Raw genomic sequence first — 13,940 nt, 5'->3', positions numbered from 1 at the left:
GCAGGCAGGACAGCTGCTTGGGGTGGGAGTGAAGAAGGGCTCCTCCTCCACCAGGCACCACCTCCCATGGAAATGCCTGACATTGGCCAAAGGGCCCCCTCAGTCGGCAAAGAGACCGAGGGAAGATGGACGCGGGGCCAAGTTGCCCCCTCTACTCCCAAGAAGAGAATGTGGGATGCCAGCAGTGTGAGCCCCCATCCCGATGGGATCTGCCCCGGGTGCACCTCTCATCCCGCCCTGGCTTTTCCAGTGTGGCATGAAAGAGGTCTGCTTTCAATATTTTGCAAAGTTTTATTTAAAAATGTTGAAACTAACATCCCACAAGATTTGAATATTTCACCACAAGGAGAAGAGAAATCCTACAAAAATATATATCACAGCGCACAAGGGCAGGGGAGGGGAAGAGCGAGACTGAGCAGAGGAGCAGGAGGAGGCTGGAGGGGAGGATGGGAGCTGGGGCAGAACGAGACCGAGTGGCAAAGGGACAACAAGAGAGGAGCAGGGAAAGTGAAACAGTAGGAAGGGAGAGAGAACCAGGAGGGAGACCATGGTACAGGACAAGAGTGGGAAGAGGGAAAACAGTGGGAGAGGGAAAACAACAGGAAAAGAGGAGTAGAGAGCCAGCAGTTGGTGAAGGGAGGGGACCTCTCTCTATGGTCCTGCCAGGGTAGGGCCAGGACTACAGTGGGACATTAGCAGGGATGCAGCTGGGGAGCTGGAGTTTGACCCAGGACTTTTGTGCTGCAGGTCTCAGCTCTAAGGCTGTGCCACAGATGTGGTTTGTCAGAGTGAAAAACAAAACAGTTTAATTTAGAACAGTCTCAAGGTGGTCCTGTTTGAGAACTTGCAGGGAATGAACAAACCACTCCTTTCCAAGCATTTTTCTTCATCGGGAAGTGGAGTGGGAAATGAAGGGACCAGATTTGCAAGGGCACTTGGGTGCCATTGAGGAAGAGGTAGATAGCCCTCTCTGAATTTTGGGATGCTTGGCTGGATGTTAGCCCCTGGAAAGTGACTGGAGGAGAGGTGTGGAAACCCACACTAGAGGTCTGCTCCCCTGCCTACCAATTGCAACCAACCAGATGGGAAAGCCCAAGCAGGATTTGGCCTTGTGGTCATACCACTCTCTTGGGTAAAGAGAAGGAGACTCTAGTTCCTGCTTCAAAGCAGGAACTTCCCTCCCTTCCACTGTGCTCACAGAGAGACCACCCTTGTGTTCAAAAAACCAAGGCTCTGCAGGAGCTCAGCAGAGACACAGTCACTTCATCTTACTTGGCCCACCTGAATGTCCCCTTTCAATAGCATAGAAATGTTGGGCAGAATTAGCCCAAGACTATGAACACTTCCAGTTGGTTTCCCTGCACACTTTTCTCTCTAATGGAAAGAAAAAACTTTCTGTTCCTAATGGAAAGGAAAAAAAAATCTTTCTCCTCCATTAATGTAGAAGACAGGGAAACCTGATGGGCTGTGACTAAGAAGGTGCTGTCCTCTGCCCTGGCTTGGTACTGTCAACCCATCCATGTGCACATCCTACAAAATATTACCCTGGGCCAGGGTAAAGACCTCAGGCATGCTCTGGCTCCAGTCTGTGTAGAAGATGGTTTATAAGGCTCCAGTCATGGGGAAAACAGATCCAGTGAGATTATTTATTAACTGGAAGAAGCTTGTGTGTCCACATGTGTTCTGAGTGTTTTGTTCCAGGGACAAAGCATAGCAATGAATGCTTGGGCAGAACAATGAAGTAGTTTCCCTATATCTAACCTGTTTTGTGTGAGAATTGAATGACTATCATAAAAACATATTTGGCTAGGAAAATTGTTCTTACAAAAGGTGTTCATTATACCCAAGCCTCTGTTGTTGTAAGAGTTTTCTCTACACAGCTTCACCAGCTTTCCCCTTACCACAGTATCCACGAAAGGTTTCTCTCCCTGGAGATACTTTTACCAAAACCAGAGACATGTAAAAGGGGGAGGAAAAAAACCCAAACCACCAAAATCTGATTTGTTTACAGAATTTACAAAAGCCTTCCCAGGAGAGCACAGGACTTCCCCACATCAAGTGTTGGAAAATGTTCTCACTATGCCTCCTGTGGTCCCCTGACACTTTCTTACAAACCTTCTCTCCATGCAGCATGTGGAAAGTCCAAGGACAGCCATTGAAGTGGAAGAGTCTAAACTCTGGCCTTGTTTCAACAAATGCTGTTGATCAAAGAACAATCTAATTAATCTGGTCTGGAAAATTACTTAAACCAGTTCAAGGTATTGCAAATTGCCAGCAATCAGCAGTGCAGCCTCCTGCAGATGTCCTTCCCCAGCAGGGACGTGCCAGGGAGAGGGGGAACAGCAATGAATGGGGCAGCGAGCAGGAACTGCCACCTGGTCCTTCCAGATCCATCTGCAGCTTAAAGTCCAGTCCACCCAAGCCTTGCATGGATCCTGAATAAGAACAGGCTCAGTAACAGATCGATCTACGGTAAAGCACTAATATCCCCTGCTGTAAGCACAGAATCAACCTGTGCTTAGACTAGAGATCTCCAGAGTCCTTTTCCACCTACATCTTTCAGCCACTCTGTGCTTTTAATAAGCCAGTAATTTTATTTGACCTGTCATTTTCTCCAAATCTCTACTGTTTTTGGGAAGCTTATTGTAATTTACACTCTGATTTAAATGCCCTTCACAGTGAGTCAGATGGGACCCGAGAACACCTAATGGTTCAGCTGGGTAAACGGGCAGAACCAGGCCTCTTATGAAATTCCCTGTGCTTTGTCCTATAAAGAACAGGCTTTTTATGCAGAGATAAAGGATGAAAGGCTGCTTCCCTCTCTCCAAGATCACTTTTGTCAGAGACCTTGTATAGTGCATTAAGGCCTTCAAATTGTGGGTGATTTTCCTGCATCTGGCCACATCAGTCCAGCAGCTAAAGGTGTTTGTACACTGTAGGGGCAGCCTTATCTAAATGTCCATCTTTTCACCTCAGTGGTTGTCAGTGTGGGGTTTTGATTGATTTGAAGTTGTCCATAAAAGCTAAGAGGAACTATTGTCATTAAGCTGAAATTTGCCATCTCACACGTCCTCAAAGTGACACCCATGTGTCCATGCCTAGGAAGAGGTGGAGATGCATGGATCTTGCTCACACAGATAAGTGACAGTGTGGCTGCCAGCCCCACAGACCACCAGGGCCCTGAAGGACATGTGCAGGCAACCAATTTGGACAGATGACTTGTGCCATTGCTTTCAGTTTTTAACCAGCTGGAGGACTGAATGAAGCTTCATCTGGGAGCCCAGATACGCCTCTGTCATGCCGTTGGTGAGCACTGCCTCGTGGGTTTCCAGTCACCTTGGACCCCAGGAGAGACCTAGTAGCAGTACATGGCAACCCTTCCAATGTTCCCAAGATCAACTCTAAACTGCTCTTGGTCATCCCAGGTGCAGAGTCCTGGCTGCTGCCTTGCTGCCTGTGCCAGGAGTATCCGAAAGCAAATCTCTTCCTGAGCCCAGCAAAATTCAAGTTCCTCATGCCCAGCAATGTCTGCATTCCATGCTTTAGCTGTGTGCAGGACACTTGCTAAGAAACACGGTGAGCAGAGGGCTTCACCTCGGATTTTCTGGAAAGCCTCATCACAGACTGGTATTATTCAGAAAAACCTTACTGAAGGAGGCTGAAGGAGTGCAGAGGGACAGCAAGGAGGCTTTCAAAGATCAAAACATTTGGAAAGCTAAAGGAATAATTTTCAACTTTAACTGGCAAGAGATGTGGCATGGGGGTGGGAACTGAGGGGAAAAACTGTGGACGGAGAGAGGAAGAAAGATACAAGCTGAAGAGAAAAAAACCCAAAGGAGTGTTAGGCAGAAAGAAACTGGAAAGATGTGAATATCTTCCATCTAGGGGGAAGATAATGTTTCCTTCAAGGGAATGGGTTGTTGAGAGGGCCCACGTGCTCTGTGAGCCTCTTCTGCCCAAGCTTCACCCACCCTTGGGACTCTCAGGAGGGCCAAGGTCTCAGGAACAGACGAAGTTGCCACCATCCGAGTCACCTGGCGGGCAATCCTGCAGCCACTGAACTCCAGACATTCACTGCAAAGCACACGACATGAGAAGGGACACACGGAGGGTGAGGGCCCACGGGGACAGGGGTACGCCTTTCCACCTTGCCTACCCCCGATGTCAGGCATGCACTGGTGAGAGAGTCATGAAGATCCAAGTGTGTCTGTGCACATATGCTAGAAGAGGGGCTGGGGAGGTCAAGATTTCACACCACCACCAGCTGTCTTCCCTCCCACCATTCTGCTCTCTCATCACCCTGTCCCACGTGGGCAGGGTGGGTCCCCAGCAGGAGGCTAGGGAGGCCCAGCTTGTCCATTTGCCCAGGCACATCCCGGTGGGGTTAGTTAATAAAGGTGGTGGTGGTGGTGGGCCGTGGCACAAGGAGGTTGCTTTTTTTCCTGGGGCAGCAGAGGCGGGGAGAGTCCGCGCTCGCCAGCGGTGACAGAGGGTGGGGGAGCCAGCTCAGCCTCTCCCGGGAGTGTCACAGGTTCACCAGTGGGATTCTGGGGGAAAGAGGGAATTGGAAATTAATGAGTGCTTAAACTGCCCCAACACCCCCCGCCACCCACTAGCCAACATCACCTTTGCCCTGCCTCGGTGTGCCTGTCCCCCTGTCTCCTGCCAGCCCCTCCTGCCCCAGCTCACTGGCCACTCACCGGTTGAGCTGGAATGCTGCATTCTTCCCGTGGCCACCCAGCTTCTCTGCACCCTCCTGGCCCTGCCTGGACTCCTCCGTCTCAGGTGTGGGGGTCAGGGGGTCGCCGTAGGGCCCCAGGATGCTGACGGTGGTGGGGGAGAGGTCTGTGAGGGGCTGCTGGCTCTCCTGCTGCCTCCCACTGCTCTGCTGCCCCGAGTGACGCCGGCGCTTCTGATTTCGGTCCCAGCTTTGGAGAGAACAAGGGGTGAGGTAAAGAGACAAGCCTCAGCCCTTGATGACAGAGAGGTTTGTGGGATGGACCCCCCTACACTCAGCATTAGAGCCCAGCGTAGCCGAGTGCCAAACCTTGCAAGGGATTGCAGGACCAGATTGGCAACGCTGGGACAAATGGGTCCCAAGCCCACAGTCTTCCTATGGACACTGGCCCAGTGAGAGCCTCCATTGGCCCTAACCCCACTCACCAGAACTTGAATATGATTCCAGTGGCAACCAGGACAATGATTATGGAGATGGTGATGGTGACGTACAGCTGGGGGTCCACACCTGCGAGACAGAGGAGTGGGGCTTGTGATGGCCGCTCCCTCGGATCCCCAGGGAGCAGCAGGGCAAGGGAGGTCCTCAATGAGTTTTGCAGAAGGAGCTGCTCCTGCAGGGGACTGGGAGTGAAAGAAGCAGAGTACAGGTTTACCTTCCCCCCGGGGCCCGAACAGGAAGGGCCGCAAGGTGGCCGGGGTCTCGCGCAGGTTGAGCCCCGCGTTGTGCAGGAGCGAGTGGGAGTTGGGCTGCGCCGTTGCCATCCCGTGCGGCGAGACGAAGGTGTATCCCAGCGGCGGGAAGCCCGGGTTGGCTGAGTTTGTGTCCCCTCCGTCCTCATCCGACACCGTGGGACCCCACACGATGGCCCAGGGGTACTGGGAGGAGGGCATGCCGTCCTCGAAGCCCGAGGGCGTGGCGGGCCGGGCGCCCGCGGCCTGGCGCCTCAGCCGCACCACGTGCCGCAGCTCCGCTCCCCGCGCGGGCAGCGCCCGCTGGCGCGGCACGGCCGAGCGGGAATCCGAGCCGGAATCCGAGCGGGAATCCCGCTCCGGCTGTGAGGTCCTTTCCCAGATGCAAATGGACCGTGGGGCCGAGGGGCTGCGGCGGGTGCAAAGAGGCCGAGGGGCTGCGGGGCCCCGAGAGCGAAGAGACCATGTGCCAGGAGGAGGGACGGCCAAGACGACGAGGAGGAGATGCCACAGCTGCAGGGAGTGGATGCGGGAGAGGAGTGGAGGCATCCTGCTGCGGGGCGGGGGGAAGAAGAAGAGAGCCTGATCTAAACGTTCCTCCTTTGAAAGGCCAAGCAGCCGGGAGCAGCCCACCACCCACACTCCTGTTTTCTTCCCGCCTCACCTGCCAGTGTGGGAAGCTGTGAACCTACCAGGCACTGGGCTCCATCTCAGATGCAACAGTGTCTTTGCTCAGTCAGGATCTTGTCTCATCTTCTTCACTGGGAACCAAAAGGGAGGGCTGTCAGTGTCCCCCCACGCAGTGGTGACGGCTCTCTCCTTGCAGGCAGTGTGTGCCACCCCAGGTGAGCTCCCGGCTGGCAGGATAAGGGGAGTCCATGCACACACGCGTGCACCCTCTCCTGCTCCCATGCCCCTCATGCACGGAGGTGCATGGTCCCCATCCCCATGCCATGTCCCCCCAGAAACACATGCCTTAGCGTATGCTCCCAAAAGCAGGGAGCGATCTCCGGAGCACACGTGCCCAGGCACATGCGCAGCTTCCCCGGGGACTCTCCTGTCTTAGGGCCGAGAGGGGGATTCAGCATCTTTGTTTGCTTATCGCTGGAACAAGTTGGAATCTTAATTCCTGTGTTTATTTATAGTGTGGAGTGTGTAATCCATTTATTAAAAAAGAGCCTCTTCATTGTGTGCCAGAGCGAGGGAGCGAGAAGGGAAGCATGGGAGTGGTAAACCAAGACGACTGAGAAAGAGTGAATCAGCGAGAAAAAGTCCAGCCTCACTAAAGAATTTAAGAGAAAAAATATGCCTATCAAATATTTAGTATTTACTTTCCTCTTAGCTAACATGAAATTACCTTCCCACACTCCTTGTCTTAATGTCCTCTGCGCTGTCCCATCCCTCTCTTTCTCCCCTATTCCTCCCTTTTCTCTCCCGCCTCCCACGGCTGAGCAACACAAGCACGGAGTGAGGTCAGGTCCTCTCAGCCGGATTTCTGCCCTGGACGCTCAGCACCGTCCGGAATCAGCCCGGTGTCGGCACTGCTGCCCTTGCTGCTCCCGCCCCTTCCCTTGGCCGGGCACAGCGCCGTGCCGGCCCTTCCCCGGTGAGCTCTTGTGTGCCTGACCCCGCATCCTCTCTGCAACCGCACGCACAGGACGAAAAAAAATCATGCGAGATGTTCAGCCTGCTCTTTCATCGTGGAAAGGAGAGCATGAATGCCGACAGCCCACGGTCATGCCCTCCTGTGGCTGCCGGGATGGAGAAACAGGCATGCTTGGCTGAGGGAGTCAATGCAGAGGCCAAGCCTGTCCCTCCAGCCCTGAGCCAGCTGTGCTGCACCTCCCGGCTTCCAAAGGGTTACTGCCATCCGCCCCGGCTCACCCCATGCCCTGAACAAAACCTGCAGCCCCTCCTGCGTGGGAGGCTTCCTCTTCCTAAGGGAAGAACCCAGTGCTTGCTGTGATGTACACCTGAGAAGAAGGGCCAGGAGGAAGGGCACCCAAGACTAAGTAGCTGTCTAGCTCCTGCTGCATTAACCGGCGATATTTTTAGTTTCCTTCTGTTAAATATTTAAACAAAGTTCACAGAAAAAAAAAAGAATTGTTGGCTAATGTGCCCTGCCCCTCCCTCCGGGGCAAGATCCGTCTCTGGAGGGATCCTGAGATGAAGATGAGGAGAAAAGAGCAGCTATTCTCAGCATTTCTTTGTTCTTTGCTCCTGAACCTCTAAGCCTTGGAGGGGACTCAGTATTAAGATGCAGCTCTGCAGAGAGGCAGCAGAATGGAGCAAGTTTCTTCTGAACCCAGATACTGGCGAGATCTTGGCCATCTGGATTATGATCACGATGCCGTGGAAGATCATGTCTGGCAACAGAAATCCATGACAGAATTTATTTTGGACTTTGAAAGGGAAGGAATTCCAAGCATGGAGGACCTCCTTGTGTGAATCCCCAGGCTGGAGGGGACACAAGTTGCAGGAGAGGTTTGAAGATGGCTTAGAGTGCCTGGGGCCATGCCTGGGACTCACCACAGGACATCAGTTCCCTCGGATGAAGAGCCTGCCCTGCTTGTGGCACAGCTCAAGTCTTTGGGGCAGGGGCCTGTTTTGCATCGGGAAGCAGGAGATGTGGGGCTGGGCAGTGCCATCCCAGCAGGGGTGACCTTCTCCAGGTGCAGGCAGACCTCAGTGCCAGTCCCACAGGGAAGTGTGGCACAGTAGTGGTGCACCTATAAGCTCTAGCACTCCTCCTAACAGATGGCTCTACCCTCAGAAATGTGCCTGGGGATAGGAATGCTGGGGTTGCTGCACTCTCCTCTCTCTCCTCGCTTGTTGGGAGATCTCATAATGGAGACATCGCTGTTCTTCTAAGCTGAGATTGTGAGCTCCAGCAATGACAGCCCGGTCTATGGACTTCCAGGGTTGAAAACTTGGGAATTAGATACCCTACAGAGCTAAATCCTGGATGGCTTTCACACATGGTTGTCTCAATTTCAGGCCTGTGGAGCAGATAACGTATGGAGTGAGCTGAGGAGGGCTGAGCCCCAGCACTGACTGCCTCATGTGCACATGATGCCAGGGAGGGGACAGCCCATACATGGGGTGCCAGCCTCACACTGCTGTGCATGGGTTCTGCTGCTTAGAGTGAAGAGCTGGTGATTCCCAATGTCCCCACCCCAGAGGTGGCTCCAGATGAGTGCAGGGATGATGCAAAGTTGGTTGGTCTCCATCCACACGTTCTGGTTTCTTAATGAGGTTGTGGCCAAAGACTGTGTCCTGCACCCTGGACTGATTGTGGAGGAGCTGGGAGCAGGACAGAGGTGTCTCCCATGCCATGGAGGGTGTAGGAGCAAAGGAATGTTTCAGGTGAAAATACCAGGCAGTGCAGGCTGGATTCTAGCATGCTTGGAGCATTTATGTTTGAAATGGAGCATGGATGTCCCTGTGGATTATTGACTAAAAGGCAGACAAAGAATGTCTGGGGCACTCTGCGGTCAGCCACCGGCAGCTGGATTGTGTCCTGGGCACTGACCCTGCTGTGTTGGACAGCAAGAGTAACACATGCCCTTCGTTCAGTTCTGGATGCAGCTCCCTGTGTGGATCCTGAATAAACTGGTAGACCTTCAGAGCAGAGGGGATGCCAGTGCTCTCACTACCTGGGAGTATAAATCCCACCTTATACCATTTAAGAAGCCTTTGTGTGCCAGAGCAGAGAGATTGAATTTCTGCACCAGTACCTCATGGCAAGGCTCTTGCTTTCATATGTGTTTCCCAGGTCTAATGTCAATAAAACTGGACAGGGCTACTCCCAGAATCTGAACAGGAAAGCTGTATACTTTCACTCTAGGTACAGAGCCTTCATCTCAGCGTTCCGGTCCTGTGATGCACAGATGACAGAGTGTGAATGACAAAGCTATTTCCCCGGGGCACTTCATTGAGCTCAGTTTGTGAATCTTGGTGCTTGAAAGCAGTGAGTAAGAATTACACTGTTCTTTGCTGCTGAATATGGACCCCACCATCACTCCAGACTGGGGCTAATCTGCTAGGAGCTGCTCTCATGCAATTGCAGGATGGAAGCATGAATCCTGCTGCCGTTCCCCACACCCATCTGTGCTTCCTCCCTCTTTGTGAGTCTCCTGCAGCATGGACCGGCCACAGCTGGGACATGAGAGAGCAGATCTCAGTAGGCATGCCCCAAAGCATACACAGCAGTTCACTAAGGAGGGGCTGAGAATTTACATCCTACCTAATGGCTAGGAGCAAGCCTGCTGCACTCCTGCTCAGAGCAGGGAGCTCTGAATAAACCCTGAATGTGACACCCTGAGCTCGGGAGTTCAGATACTACTATGCCCCAGGAAAGCCCTAGGATTCGCTTATTCCTTCTCCGTGTTCAGGATTCTTGTACACCTTAATGTCATAGAGAAATCCTATCCAAATAAAAAAGGCATCACAGGAATAAAAGAACCAAGGTGCCAGCCGTGTGCTGTAGCTCCCTCGCATCAAGTGCAATCTGTAACCTTCTGTTACAAAATGCTGAAGTTTGACAAATTCAAATGAGGAACAATACTATTAATAAAGAGGGTCACACACCAGCACAATTCACCTAGGCAGGTGGTGTGTTCCCTACTGCCTGCAGCCTTTGCCTGGCTCTATTCCTAAAAGAGATGCTACAGTTCAATCAGAAGTTATGGGCTTGGCGCAGGAAATTAAATTGGTGAAATTCTCTGGCCTGTGCTCTGCTGTAGGTCAGTCTCGATGATCAAAATGGTCCCTCTGGCCTTAAAATCTGAGAATCTCACAGCTTTCTCGATGCCTGGCCGAGATCAGCTCTGACTGGAGAGCAGTTGGATGAAGCCAAGCGCACACAAGCCGCGTTAGTGAGGAGCGGGTAGAGGCTCTTTCCATCCGGGGATGGGAAAAGAGTTGCACCCGATTCTGTCTGGCTCAGCTGGCAGATGATGATCTATCTGTATTTTTGTAACATCTAGAGCTTGACTGCTGTGATACTGTGCCTCTAGGAATGAAGCTGTCTGCTCTCAGAGCGCTCCAGCTAGTTCAGAATGCAGCAGTCTGTTTGCTCGGCGACTCGAGCTGCCGGGAATGCATCACCGTGCCCCTCTGCACCCCACATCGCCTCGCCTTTGAGCACAGAGTCCGGTTCAAGGTCTCCAAACCAGCACTCAAAGCCCAGCATGGGACAGGCCCCAGCGACCTAAGCAATCAATCACCCCTCCTTATGCAGCGATGACCTCACATGACGGATATATTCCACTGGAACAATGAAATTGCCAACCAGTTTGGGGAGAGGGGGAAGGGATGGAAGAAGGGTAAAGAGGCTCATGACCCTGAAAAATGGAACATTCACAAGAGCTGGGCCAAGATTATGAAACTTATGCTGGCTGAAATAACGCTCACCATTAGCAACCCCGCAGCACCGAGAGCTTCATGCAAATCCTTGCTTTGCCCAGCTCCCCCACTGCAACGATTCCACTCAAAATAGTGATGAAAAAATCAAAACAAACCTGAGGAGGACCCAGCCCTCCTTACAGAGAAGGAATGTTCGGTTGGCTGTAATTTTTTAATCTCCCAGCCAGCACCAAGGGCTGTGGTGACAGCTACTGATAGGAGTCTGTGATCTGGGACCACGGAACCTAGCAGCTCTCTCCAAGCACTGAGGAGAGCGAGTTCAGGCACTGGCAGCAAGACCCCCCCACACTGCGTGATGCCCTGGGCACACCACACCTGTCTTTTTCTCAGTGGCCATGAACACCCCGGAGTTCCTGGTCCAAGAGGCAGAGATGCGATCATTCCTGGTCTGGCAGCAGGAAGCAGGAGCCCCGGTGTTGGTGGAAAGGGGTTATGTATATGCCCTGCTGGATTTGGCTGGGTGGGGACAGGGAAAGGGAGGAATCCCAGAGCAGATGACCCAGGGAGACAATTCTGCTGTACTCGAAGGAGTTTTGGCAGCTGGGACTGTGAATCCGAATGCTGGTGGTGGAGATGCCAAGCCCATCCAGGGAAAGAGTTGCTGCTATGCATGGGGCTGGGGGCAGCACCTCCCAGAGCTGGCTGAATTTGGGGGCTGGCAGCTGGAATGCAGTGCCTCACGTCAGGCTGATGTCTGTGGCTGAGAGGGCTGGTGGCAGCACCCAGGAGGATCCAGCAGGATCCCAGAGGGGCTGACACTGCTCGCCCTGAGTCAGTGCAGGTCCTGCAGCGTTCAGTGACTTGCTGATAGGAATTCCCGTGCCAGGCTGCCAGGGTGAGCTCTTATGGGCTGGGAATGGCGATCCTAGGCTGGGACAGAATGCGGGGCTGGAAGGGTGATGCTGCATTTGGGTGTTTTCATAGCGAGGGAATGGGCGTGTGAAGCCCATCAATGGTCCTCTGAGCTCAAGTCTCCCTGCATTTGGGAACTGTGAGTGTGGCCCCATTCCAAGCAGCACTCTAGGATGCCGGTCCCCTGCCATCTAGTGCCTGCCTGCAATACATGTCATGAGTCTGACAATCTTCTGCCTCCCAGTTTCCTACTGTTCCCGGGTATCCAAGTGCTCCAAGTGCTGAGTCTCCACATCTGAATTGCTCTCTCTTGCATGGTGCACCCTTGGCCAGGCAGGAGGTGGGATTGACCCCTCTGTTTTCTTTCTCCAGCTGCGCCAATTTGGCTGAAGTAGCCTTCCTCAGCGCAGGCTCCAGTGCTCCAGCACAACAGGTCTGTGATGGAGCCCGGAGCTGGAGGGTAAGAGGCAGCGATCCCTCGGCTGTGCCCCCTCCCTCCCGGCACCTCAGGCATCCCCTGCCCCCGACTAAAAGAGGAGGAAAAGGAGGGGGGAGGAAGGAGACAGCCGGCTGGAAGGAGACAGAGCACCTAGATCGGGAAAGGGGAAAGAAAAAGGGGGAGAAAGGACACAGGGAAGGAGACGGGGAGAGATGACTTGGAGACGGGCATGCAGCCCCCCTCCCCCCGCTCCTGCAGCCCCGTCCCCACTCTGTCCCCCAAGCCCGGGCCGAGAGGATGAACTTACCTTGCGGGGAGACGAGTGGGGCGCAGCCGGGGCGGCGGAGCACAGGGCTGGGGGAGCACAGCTGCTGCTGCCCGTGCTTCTCATGGCCAGGACGAAGGAAGGAGAGGAGGAGGAGGAGGAGGAAGAGGAGGAGGAGGAAGGTTTGCTGAGGCTGAGCCTTGGCTGAGGGAGAGGGAGCGAGAGATGCCTTGAAATAAACAGCTGCCGAGGACTGGTCCAGCCCCTCTTTCTCCGTCTCTGTCTCTCTCGCTCGCTGCCTCCCGTTAACCCCATGGCTGCTGGCACGGGCGCGCCCGGCACCGTGGCCCCGCTGCAGCCCGCGGGGGGCGCCGGGGCGGCCGGGCAGGGCACGGCCGGGCGGGGGCAGCGCGTCCCGCCGGCCCGGAGCCCCCTGCCCCGGCGGCCAAGGCTCCTCCCGCTCCCTGCCCGCCCCGCCGCGCTCCCGCAGCCCCGCTCCCTGCCCGCCGGACCTGCCCCCCGCCGCCTCCCCGCCGCTGCCCGCCCGGCTCGGCTCCGCTCGGCTCCGCTCCGCTCGGCTCCGCTCCCCCGGCTCGTCGGTTATTTCGGGATCTTCACAGGAAGCGATTAGGTTGCCATGGAGAGAGGTGTCTCCAAGGGACCCGTCGCTCCAGCTCGCTCCGGCGAATGCCACCCCCGGACCGGTCCGTCCTTGGGGGCGGAGGCCCCCTGGGATCCCCCCTCCCCCGGGCCGCCCCCCGGGGCTCATCCCCGCCGCCCCTCGCCTTTCCGCCCCGCAGCAGTGCCCTCGGGGACATGCCACCCCTCGGTCCCGCCCCCCGTCCCCCGTCCCCGCATCCATCATCCCCGGGCTGCGGGCCCCCGGGCCCCCGTGGCCGCCGCGGTACCGGGCGGGGGGGGGGGGGGGGAGGCGGCAGACGCACGGGTGGCCCCGGCGAGGCGCACCCCCGGCGGGGCAGGCGGCGAGGTTCTGTCGAGCCTCACGGGCAGAGCCCCTGGGACACATGGGTGAGGTAGGAGCGATGGGGAAGCGGGGGGGAGGAGGGGGATCCTTCCAAGGTGTGTTTTACCCGCTGAGGGATCACCCGGCTCTTTTGAGCGCGTCCCCAAGCGCGTTTCTGCCAGGGATCGATGAGATGCGTCTGGAAATGGAAGGGATGTGACAGCAAAATTAAAGAAAGAAGCTGATGTGCCTTTGAGGGGCCGAGTGTTTCACAGGGAACATCTCCCTCCACCATCAAGAACCAAACAGAAAGCTCAGACCAAATCAGAAGGGAGCAGCTGAGCAACCAACGGGCGAGAGAAGAAAGTCAATGACAGAGAGACAGTTTCCACTCCAGGGCCTGAAATATGAGGAAGCAAGACAGTAATTTCCTCAGATCCTCAAAAACAATCAAACTTTTCATCATAAAGCGATGAGGAAAGACTGTGACTGACCCTGGGAAAAAAAAAAATACGAGAACGAAATAATAGAGACAGCACTGAGCTGTGAAGCAACCTGCCACTGCA

The 13,940-nt window shown here is 54.8% G+C and overlaps 1 protein-coding gene across 5 annotated transcripts; it reads right to left on the bottom strand.

Annotated features, from left to right (window-relative positions):
- Window positions 1-271: 271 nt before the first annotated feature.
- On the bottom strand, window positions 272-13,060 carry PIANP (PILR alpha associated neural protein). 5 transcript variants are annotated; one of them, XM_077174212.1, is made up of 7 exons: window positions 12,923-13,060; window positions 12,453-12,614; window positions 6,092-6,188; window positions 5,391-5,980; window positions 5,164-5,245; window positions 4,701-4,928; window positions 272-4,547 (listed from the first exon to the last, which is right to left on the bottom strand). In XM_077174212.1, the coding sequence occupies exons 4-7, from the start codon at window positions 5,974-5,976 to the stop codon at window positions 4,526-4,528; spliced, it is 918 nt and encodes a 305-aa protein (XP_077030327.1). In that variant the 5' UTR covers window positions 5,977-5,980; window positions 6,092-6,188; window positions 12,453-12,614; window positions 12,923-13,060; the 3' UTR covers window positions 272-4,525. The 5 variants fall into 5 exon arrangements, with proteins under 5 accessions (XP_077030327.1, XP_077030328.1, XP_077030325.1 ...); XM_077174213.1 differs by having other exon boundaries at window positions 5,391-5,977; XM_077174210.1 differs by having other exon boundaries at window positions 6,120-6,188.
- Between the last annotated feature and the right edge of the window lie 880 nt (window positions 13,061-13,940).

The sequence above is a fragment of the Agelaius phoeniceus genome, chromosome 2 (genome assembly GCF_051311805.1).
Source record: "Agelaius phoeniceus isolate bAgePho1 chromosome 2, bAgePho1.hap1, whole genome shotgun sequence".
In the NCBI taxonomy this organism is placed as follows: domain Eukaryota; kingdom Metazoa; phylum Chordata; class Aves; order Passeriformes; family Icteridae; genus Agelaius; species Agelaius phoeniceus.
The sequence above is the reverse complement of the archived record's forward strand: the minus strand, read 5'-3'. Positions and strand labels throughout refer to the sequence as shown.